Source organism: Cryptomeria japonica, chromosome 5 (genome assembly GCF_030272615.1).
Source record: "Cryptomeria japonica chromosome 5, Sugi_1.0, whole genome shotgun sequence".
Classification (NCBI taxonomy): Eukaryota; Viridiplantae; Streptophyta; class Pinopsida; order Cupressales; family Cupressaceae; genus Cryptomeria; species Cryptomeria japonica.
In genome coordinates this window covers 78,280,876-78,301,299 of record NC_081409.1, presented here as the reverse complement: position 1 = coordinate 78,301,299, position 20,424 = coordinate 78,280,876, and the positions used below count along the sequence as shown (strand labels likewise).

The following is a 20,424-nucleotide window of genomic DNA, read 5'->3' as shown; positions in this document are numbered from 1 at the left end:
CTAACATGCCTTATTGTATAGCTCTTAAGCAGGCTAAAACACTCTTAATTGGGTGTGCCCCTAACAAGGTGGTTGTATGACCTTAACCAGTCATATCTCTACATTGTAGTTAGAAGATTCTTGTGGGTACTAATTCCTACCGTGTTTTTTCCCATTTGGGTTTCCACGTGAAAAATCATTATGTTATGGTTTGCATACTTAGTTAGATGTTTTCTTATGTTGTTATATTTCTTGCATGCTTATTGATTTTCAAGTTGGTGAAATTAGTTATTAGATTTATTAATTTTTTGCTTGCACTAATTCACCCTGCCCTCTCAGTGACTTATAAGTTTATCAGAGGATATTTTGTGTGAGATTATCAATGAGGACGAGCTTCTTTTGGGCATTCTATTGGTAGCTAGATTATTTGATGTGCTTACCCACTATGCATCTATTGTTCATGGTTTGTCTTTGAAGGAGAGTTTAGAACTAGGTCTTATATATGGTTTTATTTCCCAAACATTGATTCTTTTGGTCAAGTATTCTAGAGAGGTTGTTTCTTGACCATGATGGTTGTGTCTGGTAGGGGTTTTGTTTCTATTGGTGTTCTTTCTAAGGAAGCTTCATTTATTACTTCTAGGATGGGTATCATCTCTATAGTGGTGCCTTCTATTGTTTCCCTTTTGATTCCCCTCTTATTTGTGTGTTGAGCATATGAGTGCAGTCATTAGTTATGTTATTAATAAGAATTTTAGATGATAGAATCTCCTAGATATATATGGTGGTTGCTTCTTAAATTGAAATTTTGTATGGGAATTTAAATGATAGGATCTCTTAGAGACAGATGTCGGTTGCTTCTTAGGTATATTTTTAATAGTAATTATAGATGGTACAATCTACTATAGATAAATGGTAGTCTCCTCAAATGCATTAGAAATAATATTTGAGCCCATTCAATAAATTTTCTTTAACTCGCAAACATGCACATATGGTAATGTAGTTATTTTAGTCTTTCCAAAATCTACCATTATTAAGTTATAATGGTTTTTGAGCTTATCATTAAGGTAATTTAGATATGGATAAAATTTCTTCTAAAAATATTACAAAACATGAAATATTTTAAAGATAAGATTATAATTTTTTTTTTGTCTAAAATAGATTTTCTATATAACATTTTAAATGATATAATATCCTAAAAATAAAGGATAAATTGTTCTAATGCAATTGTATATCACATGGTGTGAAAGTTTACTTAGTTGACATTGTTTGACTCTAATCATTGTAAAATATTTAGATTGTGGTTATGATGTATGTGGTTGAATTTTTAGGTAGTAAATGATTTTTAAGGTAAGATTAGATGTTGACAACAATTACAATTATTAACTCATGTTGTTCAAAAACTTATATGACATTTTTTCACAAAATCAATTTTAAAAATAACTGTTTACAAAATTTCAAGAATTATTTTGTTAATTTGCATTTGTAAGACATGTTATGTCACATTTGAATGTATGCACTTATTTAATTTTATAAAATACATCTTAAACATTGCAACAAAATTACATTTTAGATAAGATGCTTTCTTCCAACCTATAATTTTAAAAGAAACACTTATAAAATAGAACTACAAGTACAATGATAAGAATGAATTGCATTATACATCATCTAATATTTAATTATTCTTATATAAGAATTCTTAATATTTTAAATGTCTTTATACTAAGAAAAATAAAAATTATTTACCTCTAACTAAATGTAAACTAAATATAAAATTATATTAAATATTTCACAATTTCATATTTAAATAGAGAACCAATGTTCCCATTATTATTTTTGTAAAATGTCAAAAGAGAACAACATCCTCATGTAATAATTCATCGTAATAGTAAAGTTGATAAGAGCGTAAACACAAATTCCGTCAGATAAAGACCCACCAAACGAGAAACTAAAGACGGCAGAATTGTTAAAGCCATTACATTCGAGGAGATAACAAACAAGAAACGCTGTCATATTCATGACAGATGCTTCAGAAATCTTATTATATGCAAGATAGCAGAACAGTGAAGGCCATTACTTCTAGAGAGATGTAAACAAAAATTGAAGAACAGTGTCAAAAGAAAAATATAAAGTCTAATGACGAGTCCTTAGATATTTAGTGTTGTTTAAAATATATACATTATTATGGCTTCTAATTATCTAGAACAGTGTCAACCGGGCATCAGCCCAAAACTGTACACAGGCTGGCCCGTTCCATGTGAAGCCCCTGCTTTTGCTTCAACCAGCTCTAGGCAGGAGACGCTCCTCAGACCTCAAAACAATGAGATCTATTTCTCTTCAGGGATGAAAAACTTTGAGTTCATACATCCTTTTTCTCAACATGGACGTCAGATACTGGAAAGCAACCTCCTCACAGGGAATTGTAAGTCCCATCTGGTGATCAAAACCATACTCCTCTTCGGCTTTATCTAGCAATTCCCTGAATAGAGAATGATTCAAATACTTTGTGGGGATAATATACCTAGACTGTTCGCTGCCAACATACACTGAACAGTGCCTCTTTGGGATATCAGCAGGGAGGCCACCACACGATCCGTTCAAGAACTCATCTCTTGAGCTAAAATGTATTCTACTCTTTGAAGAAAGTGCATACCCATTTGCCTTAATGGAATTGACAAACCTACAGAGGACTCTGATTATATGCTTCACAATAAGGACTTGGGGATTTCCCTTGCTCCTTGCCATCGCAGAATTGTTAAGCAAGGTTAATGGAACTGATTTACAAACTAAGGCGAGCAACTCAGATAAGAGAAGGTTGGAGTCTAAGAATTAGAAAGCGTTGTGAGTAAAGGGAAGAATAAGCATAGTATATATAGCAAAGCAAAACTTAAACCAACCATTCATCGAACCACCGGCACTAACTAAAGGTGAACATAATATGATTAGAAATTCGGACTTCTGTTGAAATAGCTTTTCTACACTGTTGCTTTCCATGGTGGGCATCTTAGTCGTCGTTCTGTCATCAAATCAAGGAAGCAAAGGAAGCGTGGGCTTGTCCAGGTGTAGGCTCACGTGCAGACCAATTCACATTTCCTCTACAGCGAATGTCTGTCTTTATCGCTAAAGAACTTGATTGAAATACACAGCACATGACATGTTGCTTGAGTATATTCTCCACCATAAGAAGATACATCCACTGAAAAGTGAAAACCCTCCAAATTGCAATTTCACAGCGCATGGAAAACTACATCCAAAAAGCACATCGCCATCCTCAAGAAAAACCAAATCTGACCCCCACAAACACCCATCACTAAAATAAGCCTTAATGATCAAAGCACCTTCAAGGCCCATCTCCATAGGGTCACTAGAAGGAGTAGAGAAAAAAACAATCCTAGGAACCTTTCCTAATAGGAAAAGAGTATTGAAAGGTAGTCTCACAGAGGGGAAGACAAGGCTACCACACTTCAAGACCCATAAAACCCAAGGAAGCCACCTAGCTTAGCACAAAAGCCCACCTCCATAGGAACAAAGATATAGAGTAGAGGAGCCCAATGTAGCATCAAAGCTTCCACAGGGATCCATACCCAAATAGAGTTATTTAGTTAGATTTTGTGTCTCTTACTAAAATTTTAAAAGAATTAGTAAAAATTTGTATTTAAAGTAATTTATATAAATACATTTAGTTTGATGTATTAGGTATATTGATTGGTAATCATGAAACTTATAATTAGTTAGTTATCATATGTTTTTGATTGTTATATATTAGTTGTATCTATTTTAATCTTTGTTTTGGGTATTATTTAGTATTGAATTATTCAACATTGCATTATTCAATGTTTAGATTGGATTGGATTGTCTTTATATGTCTGAATATATATCGAATGATGTCTCCCAATTTATCAAGATAATTGATTATTAGCTCAAAGCATTTCTAGGGAAACTCTATCATTATAATGTTAATCTCTATCTCGTATTTGTATCTATTGTATTAACATTTGCATCTTTTCTTGGTGTGTTTTCAATCTTTCTACAACTATTAAGGTGATTGATGACTATGAAAAAGAGTAGTTGTGTTCCCTCATTTTTTACTAGGCATTACTATGCTTTTTGACACAACCTCTTCCTTAACAATGAAGTACACAAAAAGACAAGCCTGTTATAAGTGACCAAGTGATTCCTAGACAAGGCTACACCAATCTAAATTGTTCTACATGACCTTGTCAAAAGCTAGTTCATTGAATGCGATTTTATTCTTAACAACTAAAATATTTCAATATGTTTATCCTAAGAAAAATGTTGCATGTAAAGAGTTTGAACCAAAATGTTGATTGTGTGTGTTTGTTTGCATCAACATTTCGGTTCACACTCTGTGGCCCATCATCAATGTTGCATGTAATTATTTGTACAAGGTATTTATTACCATAAATTGTATTTGACTTCATCTAATCAAATGACCCATACAATGTAAGACCATCCTTTGTTGTTTATGAAATAACATCACATAACCAAATACAAAAATGTAATTACACTAACTGCCTTCATGATTGTCTTGCTATCATGTTGATGCATGCCACTTGCACCTCACTTGAAAACCATACATATTTTTTTCCCTTAAATCAACCTAAAACAACTAAATATTAGTCATGAACACCATTTGAACAACACCATTAATGATCATTTTATTCATAAATCTTTATTTTTCTTTAGAAACAAGAACTTGTTCTTTCCCTATTCATAGTCATATTCTTCGTCTTGTTGCTCACACACTATCTCTTTCCCTTGTCATATTACCCTGTCAACCTCACGTGAGCTCTTCACTTTTTGTTTACCACACTGCCTAGTCAATCCTCACCTTAATTGGCCTATTCAAGGGCCCTCTAGCTTATTGGCTCCTCTACACAGCTCCCCATGTGCATTTTTGTCTACATTACGTTCAATCTAACCGCTGCATTTTGCCCCTTTCCCCTTCGTTGTCAAATTTCATGTCTGATATCCATTCAACCTTTTTCTACGACTCATGCATCTCTATGAACTCTTCCTCCTCATGATCACCTTCTCTATTTTTCTATCCTAGCTGTCTCAGTCTCCCTTCTCTGCACCGAGACAATCTAAGGAGATATAAACAAACAAGAAACTTTGCCATATCCATCACTGAATGTTTAGGAAACCTTAGTGTATGCAAAATGGCAGAACAATTAAGGCCATTACATATAGAGATATATAAACAAAAATTTAAGAGCAGAGTGTCAAAGAAAAATATGCAGCTCATTGACGAGTTGATAGATTTATAACCTTGCTAAAAAAGTATACATTTTAACGATTTCTGATTATGTACAACAATGTCTTTCTGGTGACCTCAACCGGGCATCAGCCCAACATTGTAGACAATCTGGCTTGTTCCCTGTCAAGTCCCCGCTTTTCCCCCAACCAGCTCTTGGCATGATGGTTCATTTTAAGGTGTAAGCAACATTGGCTGACATGGTGCTCCGCAGATCTGAAAACAATGAGGCCTATTTCTCTTGAGGGGGGGAAAACAATGAGGTCCTACACTTCATATCACTTAGTGATACACTCTTTTCTCCAAAATGGATGTCAGATACTGGAAAGCAACCTCCTCACAGGGAATTGTGAGTCCCATTTGGTGATCAAAACCATACTCTTCCTCCGCCTTATCTAGCAATTCCCTGAAGAGAGAATGATTCAAATACTTTGTGGGGATAATATACCTAGATTGTTCGCTACCAACATACACTGCACAGTGTCCCTTTGGCACATCAGCAGGGAGGCCACCACACGATCTGTTCAAGAATTCATCTCTTGAGCTGAAATGTCTTCTGCTCTTTGAAGAAAGAGAATACCCATCCACCATAATGGAACTGGCCAGCCTACAGAGGGTTCTGACTATGTGCTTCACAATAAGGACTTGGGGATTTCCCTTGCTCCTTGCCATTGCAATATTGTTAAGCGAGCTAAGTGGAATTGATTTACACTAAGGTGAACAATGCAGATAAGATAAGATTGGAGATGTGTTAGAAAGCTTTGTGAGTAATGGGAAGAACATGTAAAGTATATATAACAAAGGAAACTCAAACCATCCTTTCATCCAACCACCGACTCTAGATAAAGGTTGACATAATATGATTAGAGTTTTGGACTGTTTTTAAAATAAATTAAAGTGGTATCAAGTGTCCTTTGTAGCTTTTGTATACTGTTCCTTTCTATTAGTCGTTCTGACATCAAATCAAGGAAGAAAAACTTGCGTGGCCTTGCTCAGATGTAGGCTCACTTGCAGACCAATTCACATTTCCTTTACAGGAAATGTCTGTCTATATTAATGAAGAACTTGATTGAAAAAAGACAACACAAGATATGTTGCTTGTGTATATTCTCTACCATACGAAGATATATCCACTGAAGTCCCCCAAATTGCAAAATAGTTATGTGAAAATTTCCAAAGAAATAATATTACGTGGTCCAGTGTTTATGTATTTTAAGGGATAAAAGAGACTACTTCACATATTTATCCTTTCAGTATTATGGCCATTTTATATAAATGTACAATAATTGATGTGTTTGAATTTATATTAATGTACAATTCAGTTTTTATTATTTATTAGTGATATAATTTTAATTTTTGAATTAATTCTTTTTCATGTTGATTTATATTGTGTGGTATGATTCAGTTTTTTATATCAGATTGTTTAATATGGTCTTACTGAATCTATTTTAAATTTTAAATTTTTTAGTTCTTTAATTAAATTTTCTAAAATATAATTATTAGCTCATTCATTTGGGTGTCAAAAATCAAGTTAATTATGTCTATGGCATTTATTGAATGACGCATTATGAACAATCATTTTGATATGGAGCTCTCTCAGGCTGCACAACCTACAAATGTTGATGCTCTTATGGGTGACCCCCCTCCTCCCACCACTCCTTGGGGACCATCTCCACTTCTTCAAGGATTTCCGTTGGAGCCTCTGCTACATCTATCTATTCCTTTAGAGCCTCATTATGTGCAATTAAGGTTGGGCAACCCCTTGGTTGTGGGTGGTTCTATCAACCATGTTTTTCATCTTTTCTCTGGTCCTGTGGAGGTTAGTGGTGATGGTGCTCATAGGAGGCTCATATTTTCTATTGGGGATCAAAGTGTTTCTTGTGCGGCAATTGTTTTTGTTGTTGCCTCATTCTATGGAAATCTTTGCTTATTTCGTTGTGCCAAAACCTCCTCTGTTGTGGTGCACAACCAAGATCTAGCAAAGAATGAGGACTTTTACCAATGTTGCAATTTGGTTTGTAGATTCTTAGGTCTTTGGCCTTCCCTTCCAGATCCTCATGGATAAGTTTTGGAATACTTTTTACCTTTAGTTTTGGGTAATATTGAGCTCTTGCCTTGTGTTAAAGGATTTGTATTGCTTCCTTTCCATCTTCTGGTGATAGAGATCTAGAGATGAACAAGCTATGGGCTTAGGGTGTGCATTCCCTCTCAATTAAACCTTAAAAAATTCATTTAATTACCTTACAAAACCACTCATTTTCATCTAGTGTGGGGTTGCCTCCCTAACCTTCACCTCTAATTCTGGGAAGTTTCTTGTTACCAATCCATTGGCTACTTCCTACAGGTTGATTTTCCACTTCCTTCATGACAAATTCTACTTTTGCATACATTTTTTCATGGGGATGTGGTTTTGATGGTGGGGTATAGGCCATGGACTCAATCGTTGGATTATGAGGGCCTCCCATTCAGTGTTGTTACTGCTTCTCAATGGGCCATTTGGCCACGAATTCTACTCTTTCACATTGTAAAGGTGTTGCTACTAGTGGAAGCATGCTAATGATAATCACTTGACTATCCAAGCTTCTAGATCTTATTCTAATGACTATCATGACGATGATGACTCATCCCTTGATGATTTTGATCCACTTGCTATAGGTTGTCGCATGCAAATGTAATTGGGGAGTTTTGTGCCTAGTTCATATCAAATAACCGATCTATTATTTTTGAGGCTAGATTTGGATAGTAGATCCAAGTAGCTATTCTCACTATGGTTTTTCTATTTTGGATTTTCACATATATTTGGTGCTCTCTTATGCTGTTGTGTGTTTATGCTTGTCATTTGAATTATTTTTTTAACATTAATTTATGATCTAATTTTTTTACTAATGATAAGTTGGATTAGAAGTTGAGTTTCTCCATATACTAATTCATGTTCCTTACCAATATAATGTGTGTTATGCAATGTGTAGTATAGACCTCCTAAATTCTCTTTGCATACTTTTTCACCACTATGCCAATGTTTGTTTCCCCACACCACTTCACCTTCAAACTGCCATTCAAATCTCTTCCTTCCAATACATTTCTTCCATTCATCTTTGAGTATGGTGTCTTGTTATTCTTTTTAACTTTTTGTTGTTTATTCTAGCTCTCTTTTTTGGGTGTAGCACTTTATTTTCCATGCCATTGTTCTTATTAGGCATTAATCTCTGCTTCTTTATCATCCCACCAATGAGTTAAATTACATGGTGGGAATGTCTCCTTGGCAATCCAAAAGACAATGGAACTAGGAACAAACAGGAAACCATTTTACTTGACATTAATTTTCAATGACTATTTATATCTTTTGAGACCACATAAATTCAATTCAACCAAACAATGAAGCTCTAGAGTACATATAAAAAATAATACAGTTTGTCGCTATAATTGACAACAAAGTCAATCTACTCTACCAACTGGCCACAATTCACAATAGTTGCAAACCAAAAATGAAAAAAAAACTTAAACATAATTTTTTTTTGATGATGTGGATTGTAATTCACCTTAATTGCTCATGGATTAGAAATATTTTAAAGGTAAAATACTCAATAGTTTTTTGTTATTTAAATTAAACTTTTTATAACATTTTAAATGATAGAAGCTCCTAAAAAATAAATTTTAATCTCCTCAAATATAATTTCTATCATATAATGTGAAAGTCGAATTAGTTTGAGTTGTTTGAATCTAATCATTATAGACTATTGTTTAGACTATACTTCTGATTCATTTGATTTAATTTATGTAGTGAATTATTTCTATGATAGGGTTAGGTGTAGACGCAAAAAATCTAATTATTATAAAATATTGTGTCTTTATTGAACCATTCACATGATAAATCAATTTTAAAAGCATTCAATCACAAAACTTTAAATATTATTTTATCAATTTTAAATCTTAATTTAACTTTTTAATGTGATATTTAATGATATAAATTCTGTAAATTTACAAAATAGATATTATAATAATATTTCATTTTGAATGTAATTCTTTCATACAAACTATACTTATAAGAAAAACACTCAACAAAATATGATTGTAGTGAATTCTTATATTATGAATTCATCTAATATGTAATTATTCTTATATATTTAATTATTTTTACCTTTTATTTTTCTTTCCAACGAAAGCAAACCAAGCATTCATCGCTTTCAAAAAATCAATTAAATAGAAGATTATATTTAATATCTAACTCAGCACAAAATGTTCGTATTTTTATTTGTATAAAATGCCAAAGGAGAACAACAGCCTTATTAAATGATTCTTTGTGACAGTAAAGTTGATAAGAGCATAAAAACAAAATTAGGCCAGCTAATATCCACCACATAAGAAGCTCCAGATGGCAGAATTGTTAAAGACCATTATATCTAGAGAGATGAACAAAAACTTAAAAGCAGAGTGTCAAAGTAAATAATGCAATCCATCAACGAGTGCTTGGATTTTTAATCATGTTTATAAAATATACATTGTAATGATTTCTGATTATGTATGACACATTCTTTCTGGTGGCCTCAACCGGGCATCACCCCAAAACTATACACAGGCTTGCCTGTTCCCTGCACAAGCCCCTGCTTTTACTTCAACAAGCTATTGGCGGGATGGTGAATCATAACATCTAAGACACATTGGCTGAGATGGTGCTCCTCAGACGTCAAAAAAATGAGATCTATTTCTCTTCAGGGAGGGAAAACAATGAGTTCACCCACTTTAATATCTTTCAACACTACACCCTTTTCCCCAACATGGACGTCAGATACTGGAAAGAAGCCTCCTCACAGGGAATTGTAAGTCCCATCTGGTGACCAAATCCATACTCTTCCTCGGCCTTATCCAGCAAATCCCTAAAAAGAGAATGATTCAAATACCTTGTGGGTATGATATACCTAGATTGTTCGCTACCAACATAAACTGCACAATGTCCCTTTGGCACATCAGCAGGGAGGCCACGACACGATCTGTTCAAGAACTCATCTCTTGAGCTGAAACTTCTCCTTGTCTTTGAAGAAAGAGCATACCCATCTGCCTTAATGGAATTGGCGAGACTACAGAGGACTCTGATTATGTGCTTGACAATAAGGACTTGGGGATTTCCCTTGCTCCTTGCCATTTCAGAGTTCTTAAAGGAAGAAAATGGGATTGATGTACAAGATAAGGCAAACAACCCAGATAAGAGAAGGTTGGAGAAGAGAGAATGCTTTGTGAGTAAAGGGAAGAACATGTTAAATTATATAAAGCTAAGGAAAACTCAGACTAATCATTCATCTAACTACCGACTTCAACTCAAGGTTAACATAATATGATTAGAAATTTGGAGTGTCGTTGAAACAATAAAAGTGGTACCGAATGTGCTTATAGTTGTTGTACAAAATTGCTTTCTATGGTGGGCATCTTAGTCGTTCTGACATCAAATCAAGGAACCAAAGCATGTGTGGGGTTGCCCAGATGTGGGTTCACTTGCAGACCAATTAACATTTCCTTTCGGTGAATGCCTGTTTATATTAATGCAGGACTCGATTGAAAACGATTGCACATGACATGTTGCTCATGTATATTCTCCACTATACAGAGATCTATCAACAAATAACCCTCTAGATTCCAATAAAGTTTCGTGAATATGTTAAATGGTAAACTCAGAGAGTAAACTAAATGTTGTTTCAATAATTTTAGTTTTTTTTTTTTTGGCCTGTACTATTGTAAAAGTGAAAATATATAATTTTTTTCATGAATTTTTAAAAAAGTTTAGTAGAAGAACAAGCCCAGAAAATCTAATCGAATCAAGTTTAATTAGAAATAACTGAAGCAAATCCAACAAAATTTAAGCAAAATATAATTGTTTTTCTCTAATCAAATGTTCCATATAATATGGAACTGTCCTTATGTTAATCACGAGAACGCCACAGAACCTAAATAATTCTTCAGTAACTGATATTCTCATCTTTGTCTTCGCATAGTCTAGTGAATAGCGTGATTTTCATGTATTATATTTGAACAAAAAATTGTTTTTCTCTTCATATCATAAGCTAGAGCATGTATGTTACCCCAAAAATGACCAAATGCAGCACATCAATACACTTGCATTGAAGATGTTGGAAGGGGCGAATGCCTGCTCATTATTTTCTACAAAAACAATCATATTATATCCTGAAATAGGAAGACATTTTAGTTCATACAATATAGTCACATGATTGTTATTTGTCATGAACTTCAATGACTTCTTGTGACATTCTACAACTATATTTAACGCTAAACTGGTGGATTCGACCCTCAATCCATTTGTAGAATAGTTGAAAGCATTATTACTAACATTATAACAAATAGTAAATGGAACAGTTAAACTGATTTAAGTATTAGAAGCTCGCCATTTACTTAGAGTTGTTCCTATATCATAATTTCCCCCTGAGCAACATTATAACAAATAGTAAGTGGAACAGTTAAACTGATTTAAGCATTAGAAGCTCGCCATTTACTTAGAGTTGTTCTTGTATCATAATTACCCCCTGATCGTAAATGAATTAAGAGAAATTGCAGAGAAATTCATTGCCAGTGATTTTTATTTTAGAATTTTTTTTTTCTATATTTATAGATCTAGTGTTCTTTAAATAAATAGTATATGTGGATAGATGTGTTTCTGACACGAGACATGATTATCAATGACAAATGTTTTCAAGTATGATCAAATATATTTAAATGTTTAGCATCCCTTATAAATTTTATTTTATCACAAAATTTAAATCCATGACGGGAGCTACCTATAGCAAATAGATTTATCAGCTATCAATGCACAAATGAAAAATATTTAACACTAATATCTTCTCCAAAGTATAGATAACTGATTCTTATTTTGATCCTTATTACCTTCATTCATCATTTTTTGTAATAAGATGTCTTTCATAATTCTATTAGTAAAGAAGGTCAAGTCATTGCAATGATCTTAGTGCTTAAAACCTTCATAAGTTTAGCAACAATCTCTATGATTTACACTACAAATTTTATATTCAACTATGGTATCTACGATCAATGCTAGAACCTTTTAGATTCAATTGTGATATATATGATAGATGTTACAAATTTTTAGGTTTAACAACAATATTGACAATCAATGAAATGTATTTTACATATAAAAATGGTTTCACTACAAATATCAGTTCTCTACATAAATAAAATTCAAGTGGACCTTATAATGTTCTAAATTAAATTGATTGAATTATATGACTTTTAGTTTGATACATTCCCTTGCATGTATTTGATGCTATAATATATATTTTCTTGTGAAAATATAGAAGAAAATATGATAAAATAAATGAAAATAAGATTGACTAAAATAGACAAATTATGAAAATAGGAGGAGTGTGCAATAATTTATTTATTCTAAATAATTATATATACTTGTAATTAATTATTTCTTGTTACTAACAATGGTTTTATTCAAATATTTATAACTCCTCAAATTTGAGCCTAAGCCAATAATGAATTGCTATTGCTGCAAGCTCCATCATACAACAAAATCTAGTTAGTCTTTTCAAATTCTTTCATATTTATAAAATTATAAATGTGATCCTCTCTAGTAAGTTCAATCCTAAAACAATTCAATGTATTCAAATATTGAATTTTGAACATACAAGAGAAAATTAAAAGACCAAGGAACAAACCTTACAATATGATACTTTACAAAGAAAGGGCAACTTGAACAAATTTACCAAATGTTTTATGCAAGATTTGAAAATTCCACTTTATCTAGAATGTAGAGCTCTAAACTAGTTTTCCAATGCTTTTTAAATTTTGATAATATAATATGTAGATCAAACGTTTTGCTTGTTTTCATGAAAGGTGATACACAAGGACCATATGTGCCCTTATACTAACCAAATATGACCCTGTAATAATCAAATGAACCTTTGCATTGACCAAATGAATCTTAGGATGATGAAATATACCTTTCTAGCCTCTACATTATTGAAGCACATGACTTTATTGATCAAATGTGTGGATTTATTGACTAAATTCATTGGTTTACTAACCAAATGTGACTTTATTTACCAAATATGTAGATTTAATAACCAAAATCATGGCTTTATATTAAAACATAATGAACTCTTCTATAGAGAAAAATAGATATTATTTTCATATCAAATGCACCATAGTTCGATTCAGAAGCATGACTAGTCGATTTGAATGCACAAACCTAACCTACAACTTCAAAATAACATAGTTTCTTACAAATTTCTTCTCAAAATAAGGGATTTGAGTCCCATGAGGCAAGCCAAAGTATGGGTGACATGAAAATATGAATCAAATAAGATGGAAACAATGCAATGAAGATCCAAAGTTACATTCACAAATTCACTCAATAGCTTAAGATTTATGCACACAACAAATGATAAATAATAATATCATAGCAAAGACCTTAGATTTCTCTATTGTTTCTTGATAATGCCAATGATCGATTTGTGCTTGATAATAGATTGAATAGGATACTAGATCATAAGAAAGCTACCTAAGATAGATATTTCATGATATTCTCTAAAGATTTTTGATAATAATAGTGCTAACTAGGGTAGGATAGATTGATCATGATATGTTCTCTTGATTTTGATAATGAAAGTGTTAGCTAGGCTAAATAAATGAGTGAAGGTCTTATTTATATTCCCCACATAGCATTTGACAAAAGGTTGAGATTAATTAGAAAGATTAATGGATGAGAAAAATCAAGAGAGGGTAGGACCTATAATGCACATAGATTGATGACGTGGAAGGATAAAGAAGATTGTGAAATGCATAGAGGAAATAAATAAAATAGTAATTTTATTTATTTGAGGTGAGAAAGTTAAATAAATTAATTGAAATTTATTTAATTTTGAAAAAAATTAGGAACTAAAATTTAATTTAATTAAATAATTGAATTGCTTAATTAATAGTAAACTTAAATTATTTAATTAATAATAAAAAGAAAAGAATAATTAATTGGTTAAACAAATAAAAAATATTTAATTAATCTAGATAAAAGAATTGGCCAAAAGTGATGACATGACAAGACAAGACATAAAAGCATTAGTGATTTTTTATATGTCTACAAAATCTCTTAAAAATAAAGGATGATATGCTCCAATGATAACCCTTTTTTATTTAGCTTATTTGACTAGAATCATCACAAACTATTCATATATGAATCTTGTTCTATGTGATTTAATCTTTATTATGTAGTAAATGATTTCAAATATAAGATTAGGTATAGTAAAAGAAGTTAAATTATTATCAAATATCATTTATTTGTTGAAACATTTACATAAAGATTTTGTTGAAAATACTACTTTTGAAAACATTCGTTACAAAATTTCAATTGTTATTTTATGAATTTTGATCTTTAAAAATATTTTTTATGTTTTATTTAAAGTTACTAATATTTTTAAAAAATAATTAAAGAATTCATTTTAGTTATTGCAATAATACAACATTTTAAATAAAATGTTTTTTTACAACATATAAACATTCAATATAAATATTGCAGCCAAATATTACCTTATAAATGTATTATAAATTTATTTTCTTTTTGCTTATTACATCTATTAGTTTTGAATATTAAAAAACTACCCAAGACAATTATTCATCACTTTTTAAGATTAATTAATTATAAAATTATATTTAATAGGACAACAATGTTCCTATTATTGTTCGTATAAAATGCCAAAAGAGAGCAACAGTCTCATTAAATGATTGTTTGTAATAGTAAATTTGATAAGAGCATATAAACAAAATTCAGACAGCTAAGATCCACCACACAAGAAACTCAAGATGGCAGAATCGATAAAGGCCATTACATCTAGAGAGATAAAAAGAAAAACTTGAGCTGAATGCCAAAGAAAAATATACAGTCAATTGATGAGTTCACAGATTTTTAATATTGTTTTAAAAAATATACATTATAATGACTTCTGATTATGCACAGGCTGGCCTTTTCCAGTCAAGCCCCTGCTTGTGCTTCAACCAGCTCTTGTGAAGATGGTGCATCATAACATGTAAGCCACATTGGTGCTCCTCAAAGCTCAAAATAATGAGATCTATTTCTCTTGAGGGAGGGAGACAATGAGTTCATCCACTTTCACCTCTTCTAATGTTACACCCAAAACAATAAGATCTATTTCTCTTGAGGGAGGGAAGACAATGAGTTCATCCACTTTCACCTCTTCTAATGCTACACCATTTTCCGCAGCATGGATGTCAGGTACTGGAAAGCCACCTCCTCACAGGGAACTGTAAGTCCCATCTGGTGATCAAACCCATACTCTTCTTCGGCCTTATCTAGCAATTCCCTGAACAGAGGATGATTCAAATACTTTGTGGGGATAATATACCTAGATTGTTCGCCACCAACATAAACTGCACAGTGTCCCTTTGGCACATCGGCAGGGAGGCTACCACGCGATCTGCTCAAGAACTCATTTCTTGAGCTGAAACTTCTCCTTCTCCCTGAAAAAAGAGCATATCCATCTGCTTTAATGGAATTGGCATGCCTACAGAGGACTCTGATTATGTGCTTCACAATAAGGACTTGGGTATTTCCCTTTCTCCTTGCCATAGCAGAATTTTTAGGCGAGGCAGAAGGAATTGATTTACAAACTAAGGTGAAAAACCCAGATAAGGGAATGCTGCAGAAGAGAGAATGCTTTGTGAGTAGACGGAAGAACACGTGTAAGTATATATAGCAAACGAAAGCTCAAACCAGCCGTTCATCCAACCACAGACTATAACTAAGGTGAACATAATATGATTGGAATTTTGGGGTTCTGGTTGAAGCAATAAAAGTGGTACCGAGTGTCATTGTAGCTTTTGTACAAAGTTGCTTTCTATAGTGGACATCTTAGTCCTTCTGACATCAAATCAAGGAACCAAAGCATGTGTGCAGTTGGCCAGGTGTTGGTTCACTTGGAGACCAATTAACATTTCACTTTCGGTGAATGCCTGTTTATATTAACGCAGGACTTGATTGAAAAAGATTGTACAAGATATGTTGCTCAGTTATATTGTCCACCGTACCGAGATATATAAAGAGATAACCCTCTAAATTCCAATATAATTCTGTGAACATTTCAAATTGTAAATACAGAGACAAAAGTAAATGTTGTTTCAATAATTTTGTTTAAATAAGTATTTTTACCTCCACTCTTGCAAAAGTGAAGAAATCCAACAAAATCTAAGCAAAACATCATTGATTTTCTTTAATCATATGTTCCATAAAATGTAGGGCCGTCCTTATGTCAATCACAACAACGCCACATAGCCTAAATAAATTATTCATTTACTTATATTGTCATCTTTGTGTTCGCATAGTCCAGTAAATAGTTTGATTTTCACGTACCATATTTGAACTAAAGTTTTTTATTTATTTTCATAGCACAAGCCAAAGCATTTTCAGTTTCTGTGCATGCATATTATCCCAATGACTAGTCGATGACCAAAGGCAACACATCAGTAGACTTGCATTGAAAATGTTGGAAGTGGCGAATTTCTGCTCATTATTTTCTACAAAAATAAACATATTATATTATGAAAAAGGAATACATTTTAGTTCATACAATGTAGTGAAATGATTGTTATTTGTCATGAACTTGAATGACTTCATGTGACATTCTAAAACTATATTTAACGACAAACCGATGTATTCAACCCTCCATCCAATTCTAGAATAGTTGAAAGCATTATTACAAGCATTATAACAAATATTAAGTAAAATAGTTAAACTGATTTAAGTACTGGAAGGTCGCCATTTACTCAGAGTTCTTCCTACATGATAATTTCCCCTTGATCGCGAATGAATTAAGAGAAGTTGCAGATAAATTTATTAGTTGAGAGTTTGGAGAGAGTTTGAAACTTAAAAAGAGATTTTTTTATTTTTTTTAAAGTTGTTTAAAGTTGCAATCAATTGGATGGCCAATAATGTTTTAAAAGTGCATTATATTGAAATTGGAGAATTTAATAGTTTTTCTAATTTTCTTTTTATAGATCTAATGATCCTTAAATAGATAACATATGCGAGTAGATGTGTTTCTTGTTTAAGACAACTTTCCATGATAAATATTGTGGAATTTGATCAAATATAATTTATATTTTTAACGTATCCCATAACATTTATTTTATCACAAAACTTAAATAGATGATGAGGGTCACTTATAACAAATAGATTTATTAGCTACCCATGTACAAATTAAAAATATTTAACTCCAATAGCTTCTCTAAAGTATAAATAACTTATCTTTTTTTGGAACACCTTTGATTACCTTTGTTCATCATTATCCATAATAAGATGCCTTTAATAATTCTATCAATAGAGAAGGTGAAGTCATTTACAATGACCTTTTTGATGAAAACTCTCATAGGTTTAGAAACAATCTTTATGATTTATGGTATAACTTTTTAGATTCAACAACAATCTTTATAATCAAAGCTACAAATATTTAGGTTTACCATTAATATTGACGATCAATAATACATAGTCCACATACATAAATGCTCTTACTACAATGCTCAATTCTCTTTATATTAAAATTCAAATGCCCCTTATAATGGTCACATGTATATAGAATAAATTGTATAGCTTTTAGTTTGATATATTCCATTCCATGTCTTTCATACCATAATATAATTTTTCTTATTTATCTTATAGACAAAAAATATAATAATATTTTTCTAGTTTGGTTCTTGACCCAAAAAGATAGTTTTTTTTATTAAGGAAATAATAGGTTTTGAGGGGGATATGAAACCCTTAGATTATGGGATCTAAAACCAACACAAAGAATGTTGCAATAAAAAATTACACAAGAACCAGCAACCAATCTGCAACCATACAACACAAGCTAAGCATGAAAGAACTAGTTGTAAAAGAAGTCCAAAGCCAACATACTAGACTACTTAGACTTGAGTAAACAATTATTCCAATCACCCTTCACCTTAATAATGGGTTTTAACATGGTTCCCATAACCTCCAAAGGGTTTTTATAGACACCCTTAACCTTATCAATGTGTTTTAGCAAGGCTCTCATAAGCTTAACATCAAGAGATACATGAACCTCTCGACCCATTAGGATCAAGAAGAGGAACAAAGGGTTTTGACAAGATCCCCAAACCTTCTTATTGGGTTTTAAAATTGCACCCAAAACCAACCTACAAAACATATCAAAGTCCTCAAACCAATAAGTCCATACCTCTTCTGCAAAGCTCCCATCCACCTCAATAGAAGAGGATCCCACCTCCATAAGATCAACAAAAGAAGACACCATGAGGAAGAAGAGAAAAGCATGAACCATCCCTGTATCCAAGAAGCTAAAGACAAGAAAAGCCCCCAAAAAATAGCTTCCAACCTATCCCATACAACAAGTAAAATCCTCTATAGTGATGCAACCATAACGCATAAACCCTCAAAAGAGAACTGATCGGCTTATGCAGCAAGAGTAACACAATGAAAGCAACAAGAAAACATAGGAAGATTACATAAACATATCACATTATTGTCTTAGAACCTCTGGCAACCAACCGGTTATCATCATACAATCATCTTAGAACATTCGGTAGTCAACCAGTTACATGTAGGCTACAAGCCAGATACAATCCATCTGGAACTCTCAGAGTCAACCGAATCACTAATCACAAATCGAAATCCTTATTCTGATTTCTAGTTCTTTTGTCCTACAAATTTTTACATAATACCCTATATATACCCTCTGGAACATATCGGGATCAGCCATAAAAGATTACATTTACCAATGCAAGAAAATGAAATGTGTAACTAAGTCAGCCCTAAGAAAGCAAGAAATTCTTCCCAAAAATAACAACCAAGAAGAGTGGATCAGTAGGAAGCTCGACGACATGCCAAAGAACATCGAACAAGACTCCAAATAGATCCACATGCCAAGAAACTGCTTCGAAAATGAAGGAAAACCAACTGGTAAGCTCAAGAACTGTCCTAGAACCCAGAAACATTCAACCAAGAGCAATAACTAGCCAAAAAGGAATCCAAATAGACTAAAAATATGGAATTAAGCACATGAACTAGTTTGGAAACTGAAAATAAGATCTGCAATGAAAAGCAAGCAACTACCGGCACCTATCGACAGGAACACAAAAAATGGCACACTAAATTGAACAAGAACTTAAACTGAAAGGAAATATTTTTGGTTGATGCAAGATTGGTCATAGATAGGGGATGCTTCTACATTAGACACCCTAGGTAGAAAGAGATGTTACATGAGAGGAAACTCATGAACATCGAAAAGGATTCAAGATAAAGACCTCATCCTCATTTTTTATCCAAACATCTTCCTTATTTGCAACCTCTTCTTTATCTCCTCTGAGACCTCAACCAGATTCAGTAATCCCTGTCTCTCTTTGTTTCTCTTCCTTTGCTTAAGATCTACACATTGTCTTTGCTTAATGCTCTCTTTATTTTTCAACTTTGATTTGTTTCTGTCACAAGACTTCATCCGGTTTGCCACCATAATCTTAATGTTATCTAGTTCTATCTATCCATCAGGATTATCTATCATATCCTTCTATAGACTCATTCCATCTTCCAGGTATAACCTCAGCAACTGGTTTCTCAGTACTGCAACTTTTCTCAAGACTCAAGTTCTTCACCTCCTTCTCTTTCTCCTTCAAAGAAGTCAATGTGAAATTTTGCCCATCATTTTGAATAGTGATTAGGTTTCTTCTACAGTCATAAATAGCTCCTCTATCAAACTGCCAAGGTCTTCCCAACAAGACATAACAAGAACTCATAGATACAACATCAAACAAGACCTCATCCCTAAAAGGTCCAATATTAAAATTCAACAAACATTGCTCCTTTACTTCTAACTTTTGATCATCTTGTAAGTAACTTACCTTGTAAGGACAAGGGTTTTCAAGCATCTTCAATCCAAGCTTCATTACCATCTCGTCAGATACCAAATTATTGGTACTTCCACTATCAAGAATAACTTTGCAACACTTACCACCTGATTTGCACACAGTCTGAAAAAGACTCTTTCTCAGAAGTAGGTCCGGTATCTTCACTAGTGTACTCCATCATGACTCTTCTGAACATAAAGGATTCTCCTTGCTTCGGTGTACAGTAAATTCTGATAACTTGACCTTTCGGTTCCTCATTT

General features: G+C 32.7%; 4 protein-coding genes across 4 annotated transcripts; all 4 read right to left on the bottom strand.

Annotated features, from left to right (window-relative positions):
* Positions 1-2,066: 2,066 nt before the first annotated feature.
* Positions 2,067-2,801, bottom strand: LOC131032739 (protein SMALL AUXIN UP-REGULATED RNA 12-like). The gene has a single exon (XM_057963783.2). The coding sequence runs from the start codon at positions 2,719-2,721 to the stop codon at positions 2,314-2,316; it is 408 nt and encodes a 135-aa protein (XP_057819766.2). The 5' UTR covers positions 2,722-2,801; the 3' UTR covers positions 2,067-2,313.
* A 1,828-nt stretch (positions 2,802-4,629) lies between these two features.
* Positions 4,630-6,014, bottom strand: LOC131032769 (protein SMALL AUXIN UP-REGULATED RNA 12-like). Its single transcript, XM_059221247.1, has one exon. It carries the CDS (start codon positions 5,924-5,926, stop codon positions 5,537-5,539), a length of 390 nt encoding a protein of 129 aa, XP_059077230.1. The 5' UTR covers positions 5,927-6,014; the 3' UTR covers positions 4,630-5,536.
* A 3,996-nt stretch (positions 6,015-10,010) lies between these two features.
* Positions 10,011-10,394, bottom strand: LOC131032789 (protein SMALL AUXIN UP-REGULATED RNA 12). The gene has a single exon (XM_057963840.2). It carries the CDS (start codon positions 10,392-10,394, stop codon positions 10,011-10,013), a length of 384 nt encoding a protein of 127 aa, XP_057819823.1.
* A 5,082-nt stretch (positions 10,395-15,476) lies between these two features.
* On the bottom strand, positions 15,477-15,860 carry LOC131032790 (protein SMALL AUXIN UP-REGULATED RNA 12). The gene has a single exon (XM_057963841.2). It carries the CDS (start codon positions 15,858-15,860, stop codon positions 15,477-15,479), a length of 384 nt encoding a protein of 127 aa, XP_057819824.1.
* Positions 15,861-20,424: the final 4,564 nt, after the last annotated feature.

Bases quoted from the DNA above. Each gene is read 5' to 3' on its own strand.
- LOC131032739 (XM_057963783.2), bottom strand. From the start codon at position 2,721: ATGGCAAGGAGCAAGGGAAATCCCCAAGTCCTTATTGTGAAGCATATA.
- LOC131032769 (XM_059221247.1), bottom strand. From the start codon at position 5,926: ATGGCAAGGAGCAAGGGAAATCCCCAAGTCCTTATTGTGAAGCACATA.
- LOC131032789 (XM_057963840.2), bottom strand. From the start codon at position 10,394: ATGGCAAGGAGCAAGGGAAATCCCCAAGTCCTTATTGTCAAGCACATA.
- LOC131032790 (XM_057963841.2), bottom strand. From the start codon at position 15,860: ATGGCAAGGAGAAAGGGAAATACCCAAGTCCTTATTGTGAAGCACATA.